The 7,244-nt window shown below is 38.6% G+C and overlaps 1 protein-coding gene across 1 annotated transcript; it reads left to right on the forward strand.

The window, feature by feature from the left end:
- The first annotated feature begins 1,242 nt into the window (after window positions 1-1,242).
- Window positions 1,243-4,276, forward strand: LOC140888236 (putative wall-associated receptor kinase-like 16). The gene is given in 4 exon segments (XM_073295926.1): window positions 1,243-1,969; window positions 1,972-2,091; window positions 3,079-4,206; window positions 4,209-4,276. Coding segments are annotated over 4 exon segments (2,043 nt in total).
- Window positions 4,277-7,244: the final 2,968 nt, after the last annotated feature.

Here is a 7,244-nt window from a genome sequence, read left to right on the forward strand (position 1 = left end):
GAGCTTTGTTTTTGCTTCGTTCTTTTTGATTATTCGTGTGTTGCGATTGAAAGGGGATTGTAACGATTGAACGTTGATTGATTCATAGTGAATTCATATGGGTGAATCCCAGAACCTTGGATGTAGGATTGGTTGATAATCCGAACCAAGAATCCTTTTGCGTTTCCTGTTTTCATGTTCGTTCTTGTTCTTGATTGATGCTGTGTAACTTGTTTACGGTATTGGTTTTATTCTGGTGTTTGAATTATAACAGTTGTTTTAAGAATAAATATGTGTTGGGATAAACTATTCTATAAAAAACATTTTAACATTTCAAAAGTGTCTCTCATGATTCCATGTTAGAAACATCTTTCAAGTGTTCTTAAAAAAATATACTTAGAGAACACTTTTTTAAAAATAATTTTCAAAAACATTTTACAAAACTTTTATCCATACTTTAAAGTTTTTTTCACTTATAAATCACTATAAACGTTTTTAAAGTACATGTTCAAACAGAACCAACCTTATAAATCTCCAGAATCATGTTTCTGGGCAGATTATTAATTTGTTTCATCTGAGAGGGACCTTTGCTTAATGTTATATCTTTTGAATTATGATGGTTTCCCTCATCACTAGTACCGAGTGAATTGGGATTGTGATAAATATCGATTTTCCGGGAAAAGTGTCGATACAAGATTGAGAGGATGGTTAATTACAGGACCAGCAGGTTTCGAAAAAAGGCATCCCTCATCACTAGTACAGCTAGCGCGCACTCATGTTCAAAGTGAAAAGTAATAACATCGAGTTACGTACAATATAACATTTATACTTTAGAACTATAAAACGACAATGATGTTTAAGGCGTGTTGATGAGCCTAATTACAAGTGAACTACCGATGTGGTTTCATGGCTAAGACGCGCTTCGCCAAAGGGCTACATTTTAGCTTGTATCAAGATGCAAGGGTACTTGGGCCTGGCACTGAGTCTTAAGTTTGTTTTGATTATACACCGATCGAGTTTGCCTGCCTCTTAGTAGCAAAGAATGGAAAATATTATTTATTTAGTGGACGTTGAAAAGGACAATGCATAGTGGCGTGTTTGCGCAGTACTAAACTTCGATCTGCTATATATATATGGTGATTAGCATGAGGAATATTATTATTATTATTATTGTGAATGTAGTTGCTGAATATGATCAGCTAGCAAATTAAGATGCTGATAAACCTTCTTCTGTGTGCTTTTTTCCTAATTCATGATGTACCAATGGTGAAATTTGCGGTGGCTGGTTCTGACAAAACCAACGCAACCCGAATCAATATTACAAGTGGTGCCATTATCACCATGCCTGGTTGCCAACGCAAGTGCGGGAATTTAACTGTTCCATATCCTTTTGGCATTGGTTTAGGCTCAGGTTGTTCAGTGAACCCATCATTTGATATCAACTGCAATACTTCTTTCAACCCTCCCAAGCCCTATATCATGCGAAATCTTGAGGTCACCAATATATCAGGCTCCCAAATTCAAGTCAAGAACTTGGTAGCAACTCAATGTTTCAACAACCGTGGCAACCGGACCTTTAATAACCCGCTTTCTATTCATCTAGCCCCATATTTTAGCTTCTCTGATGTAAACAAGTTCACAATAGTCGGATGTGATGATTACGCTATCATGAATGGAGCAAAATTTTCAACTGGGTGTGGGTCCATATGTTCTGCAAAAGAGTCTCTTCTTGATGGGTATTACACTGGAGTTGGTTGCTGTCAGACCTCAATACCCAAGGGGCTGCAGGTATTTTATGCGGAGTTGGACACCTTTAATGGTCACATTTATGCGTGGTCCTTTGACCCTTGCGGTTATGCCTTTCTAGGCGATCAAGACAGCTTCACCTTCCGAGAATCTGATATTTCTGACCCAACATTCCAAAATCGAATCATACAAAACGTCCCGTTAGTCCTGGACTGGGTGATTGGGATCAATCAAACTTGCAATCCAATGATTTTTCTTGCCACCACAACAGTAATTGCATTGATTCGGATGCCCAACGCGGAGGATATAGCTGCAGATGCTTCGATGGATACGAGGGAAATCCATATTTGGAGCCAGGGTGCAAAGGTAATTGGTTTTTTATCTTCTACACCATATATATTTGGAAGAAAGAAATTTTGCTTTCACTTTCATGTCTCATGTGTGTGCTTACCACGGCACATATATATTAAGATTTAATTTCCTTCTGGTTATCAGATATAGATTAAGTGTTTGTGAGTTGTATATATGGACTTGGTGGAGTTAGAGTACTCGAGTTAATTATCATGATCTTCAAATGATATCAGAGCCCAGACTCGGCCTTGATGTGTTGGACAAGTGCCCTAATGGAACACCCGTTAATGTCTTGTAAACGGGTGAGACTATGCTTAACACACCTGGTGAAGCTGAGCCCTTGGATCATTGGGCGGCCCACATGAAAACATGTGCGACACATATGTCTTCATGTAAACTGCATACATTTCAACATGAAATATCATGACGGCTAAACTGCATACATTTCAACATGGAAGCAGTTTGCAAACTTTCTAGTCATAAAGATCCAATACAATTTATTCACTGCATCCACCCTTGTTTCGAATTAAGAACTGACATTGATGCTAATCGTCGTTTAATTGCATACAGTTCATGTGATCCTCACGGACCCAAACCATCGTGTGTAAAGTATAAGAGTCAGTAGCTATGTGATTAGAATTAACTTGTGTGCCATTTCTGATCTCCTCAAAAGTTTCAATCTGCAAATAGAAGTTTGATATTTATTGTGACAAAAATACAGCTTGTCATGCAAATGAACTTTGTAAAACTTCTATAAATTAGCATTGAATACCGCAGAGTGAAGCTATTGTTGAGATAAAAATTTGTGACTTAGCTTTGTCCGATCCCAGGAGTATTCATTGTGTTTGACTATTCTTATAAAAAAGCATAGAAACATGTCATCATGAATCATAAGTCTGTATGTATCTTGAATGGATTCAGTACTTGACATCAAGTTGTAAATTTGCTTCAACGTCTCTATCTTAATTTGGATTCAGTGTGCTGAAATGTATATTTTTTCAGGTCTGGGCTTTGGCTTAATGTTCTTGTTAATTGGCATTACTTCTTCATGCTTCATTATCCAGAAGAGGAAACTAACCAAACTGAGACAGAAATTCTTCCTCCAAAATGGTGGTTTGCTACTAAAGCAGCAGCTATCTTCAAACAAAGGTATGATGGAATCAGCTAAAATCTTTTCAGCTGGAGAACTCGAAAAGGCCACCAACAATTATGCTGAAGATCGTATTCTTGGTCAAGGTGGTTATGGAACAGTTTACAAAGGGATCCTCGGTGATAACCTTATAGTCGCAGTAAATAAGTCAAGAATGATGGATCAGAGCCAAATAGAGCTATTTATCAATGAGGTGGTTATTTTGACTCAGATTAACCATAGAAATGTGGTAAAACTTTTGGGTTGCTGTTTGGAGACCGAGGTACCTTTGCTTGTGTATGAATATGTTTCAAATGGGACAATCTTTCACCACATCCATAACAGTGGAGGAATGCCTTGGTTTACATGGGAGAATAGGCTGAGGATTGCCGCAGAGTTTGCTGGTGCTCTCTCCTATCTTCATTCTGCAGCAGCAATGCCGATTATTCATAGAGACGTAAAATCTCCCAATATACTATTAGATGATAACTACACTGCCAAAATATCAGATTTTGGAGCATCAAGATTAGTGCCAATTGATCAAACAAAAGTGACCACTCTTGTACAGGGAACATTGGGTTATCTGGATCCAGAGTACTTCCATACAAGCCAATTGACAGAAAAAAGCGACGTTTACAGCTTCGGAGTCGTCTTAGCCGAGCTCATGACAGGGAGAAAACCTCTTTCCCCTGAAAATCTTGAAGGAGAAAGGAACCTGTCCACTTTCTTTGTCACGTCCATCAAGGAAATTAATCGCCTGTTCCAAATACTCGATCCCCGAGTACTGAAAGAAGGGAGTTTGGAACAACTTCAGGCAGTGGCCGAGCTTGTTAGACGATGCCTCAAGTTAAATGGCGACGAAAGGCCGACCATGAAAGAAGTGACCATGGAATTAGAGAGGTTGAGAAAGTACAGTGAAACTTTCAATCAACAAGATATGATCATTGAAACAGGCATAAGTTTGAAAGCCGATCAAGCGGTGTCGTTGGCTCCAAAATTTTCAGTGGTGAGTACTCAGGACAGTATTGTTTGGACAGCCAAATGTTTCCTGTCAGCAATCTACCTCGTTAAGACACCAAAGGTTAAAGGATTTCACCGATAGGTACTTATTCTGCATTCTTGCTTTGGTTTCTCTATTAATGTCAATTACTCAATTCCTCTCCATTCTATGCACGATACATTATGGCGTTGTTTCGTTACATTTCTATTGTAAAAAATTAAAGTATGTTTTGCTTTTGTTCTTATCATGTAATTAATGCGCAATGATTCTTGATAGAGTTCAACCTATATATGAATTAAGTTAAGTAAATGTGTAAGGAAATAATAGTTGCACATAAACAGTTTGAGGTGTTGTCACAAGGTGTTGACAATACCTACTATAACACCTTGAGTAATTTGCAGCGGAATATAAGTTAAGCGTGTATAAAATAAATAAGCAACCAAATAAATAGACTCAATTGAATTAAGCAAGAGTATAAATACTCTTGCAGCGCTTCAGGGCAAAACTTCACTAGAAAACTTTCACAGAGTGTTACAAACCCTAACACTAGTGACTATTGTAAAAATCAATTTCTCAAGACAAGTGAGAAAATAAATAATAAAGTTTCTCCTAAAAAGCATTCTATATGAAATAGAATAATGAAAAAACAGAATATAGAGAAAAACTCTTGAAGCCAAAACACGTGAGTAGCACACTTCTTCGATCAACAATCTCCGAATTGTTCTTCACGGCTTCAAGCACTATGTTCAACCGTCAAGCTCTAGCCGTTCTATGAACGTATTCTTTTGCTTTTGAAAACTCACGGTCTCTCAATGATCGATACCTTCCTTGTAGGCGTATGTCATCAATAAATAGAGCAAGAGTCCTTCTTTAGAATGTTTCCTTGTAGGCGCTGGACTCTAGATCTTGATCAAGGCAAATCTACACAATAAAGAATTAAATCAATAGATATTAGATAACATAATATTCTGATAACTTTAATTAAATCAAGTTATTCAAGAAATTAAATAACTTCATGTCCAAGAAAGGCAAAAGATAATTAATAAAATCTTTTTCAAAATAGGATGATTTTAAGGAATAAAATATTCCTTTCAATCTCCCCTTTTTGCCTTTCTGGACAAAACACAACTAAACTCCCCCTTAATCAAAACTCCTCCTGAATAGATTCTCCTCCTAAGTATAAGCAGAAGTGTTGTCACAAGATGTTGGCAACATCTAGCTATGACATCTCAAAATTAATACGAAACATCAGTGATAAACAAAAAGGTTTTGATTAGGGACAGAGCAAAAACAGAGCAATTAAACCTTAACCTAAGAGAAACAAATAAACTAGAAAAGCCAAAAACTAAAAATTAGAAAACCAAACACTAAAAATTAGAATTGATTGCTCTCGGAAGCCTCATCACTGTCTTCTCCCCCTTTTTGTTCAGAAGGGCCAGGTCCCCTTAAAAGAGACTCATGGTGAGCCTTTAACCCTTTGTAATATGCAAGGTCAGCCTGAGCTTGTGCAATCTTCTGTTCAGCATGCACCAATTGAGCTTGAATAAACGTTGAATCAACAGCTTGAGCAGCAGAAGGGGGCACAAAAATAGTAGTGGCAGAAGGGGTGTTGGTCACACCTGCCACAACACCTGCGGCAACATCTGACTCAGACCAAGGAAGATAAATTGTTCTGTTTCCTTTGAGTAGAGCAGGTGCAATTTTCATCAATTCCCTAGGCTCAGTAAGTACTTCATCATTATCCTTCTCAATTTCTTGAGACAGCAGCATAGAATAGATCAAATATGGATAAAGAAGCTTCAAGGTAGGTTGAGCACAATCTGCAAATCCCATTACAGTGTCAAAAACAAGTCTTCCATAGTTGAAACTTGTGCCTGTGCCAATGGCATAAAGGACAGGAGTCTGGTGCTTTGTCACAACTGTAGAATTTCCGAAGGGATTCCATGTCTTCACAGCAGTCTTGTGGAGAACAGAGTAGAAAGATGTGAGCTTGGCAGCCTGCAACTTCTTAGGATGGGAGGGAAAAATAGTGACTTGACCACCTATAATGACAGAGGTCATCTCATCCATAGACGGAAGTGCAGCATCATCAACAGTCAAAGTATGAAGGAAACCATTTATCATGGCAGGACTAAATGCAAAAATCTGTCCTCGCACATACACCTTTCCATACTTGACAAATCTTGGATCCTTCACAGCTTCAGTGAGATTGCAGTAGAATTCTCGAACAATTTCCCTGCAATATGGACCAGCAGTAGAGACAGTGGCCAGTAGATTTCTCACTTCAAAGAATCTGACCAAGTTTTGAGCTTCATAGCTCTCGACATCAATGTTACGCTCCTCAAGGAATTCACGATCAGAGTACTGATCCCAGCAGTCAGCAATTTCCTTGGAATAAAAATCAGAGGAATAGGAGGAATTTACCCGGTATTCTTCTCCTAAGGTGTTGTCCAGGGTGTCGGCAACACCTTCCTCAGCACCTTCTGCTTCTTCTTCTTCAGAGTCACCAGAATCTGACTCTTCTTCCAACTCATCCTCAGCATCTGAATCCTCACTTGAAGTAGAGCTGGAACTCTCAGAAGGTTTAGGGCAATTGTCAGCATATTCCTGAAGCATCTCTTCATCAGGTTCATCATCCGATTCCTGAACAGGGGCAGTAGGAGATGATATAGGCTTTTTGCCGTGGGCCTTCTTCATCTTAGCCATGAACTCGGCTATGGAAATCTCCTCATCATCAGATGGCACAAGAGGAGCAGTAAAAGATGATCCCTCAGAAACTGGAATAGAAGTAGGAGCTACTTTTCAGCAGGAACAGATGGAGTCTCTGATTCAGTGGATTCACTGTCAGAGGATGAACTTCCTTTAGATTTTTCTTCAGATTCAAATGGGACGGGGATGGTTGGAACTGAGGGTTCCATTGCACTTGCTTTTCCCCTCTTTCGATGCACCAGTTTGTAATCTTCATCATCACTTGCATCTCCTGAAGAAAACTCTGTATCTAGCATAGAAGGACTTGATGATTGACCCTTTCCACGAAAA

This window comes from Henckelia pumila, chromosome 3, assembly GCF_033568475.1.
Source record: "Henckelia pumila isolate YLH828 chromosome 3, ASM3356847v2, whole genome shotgun sequence".
NCBI classification, from domain to species: domain Eukaryota; kingdom Viridiplantae; phylum Streptophyta; class Magnoliopsida; order Lamiales; family Gesneriaceae; genus Henckelia; species Henckelia pumila.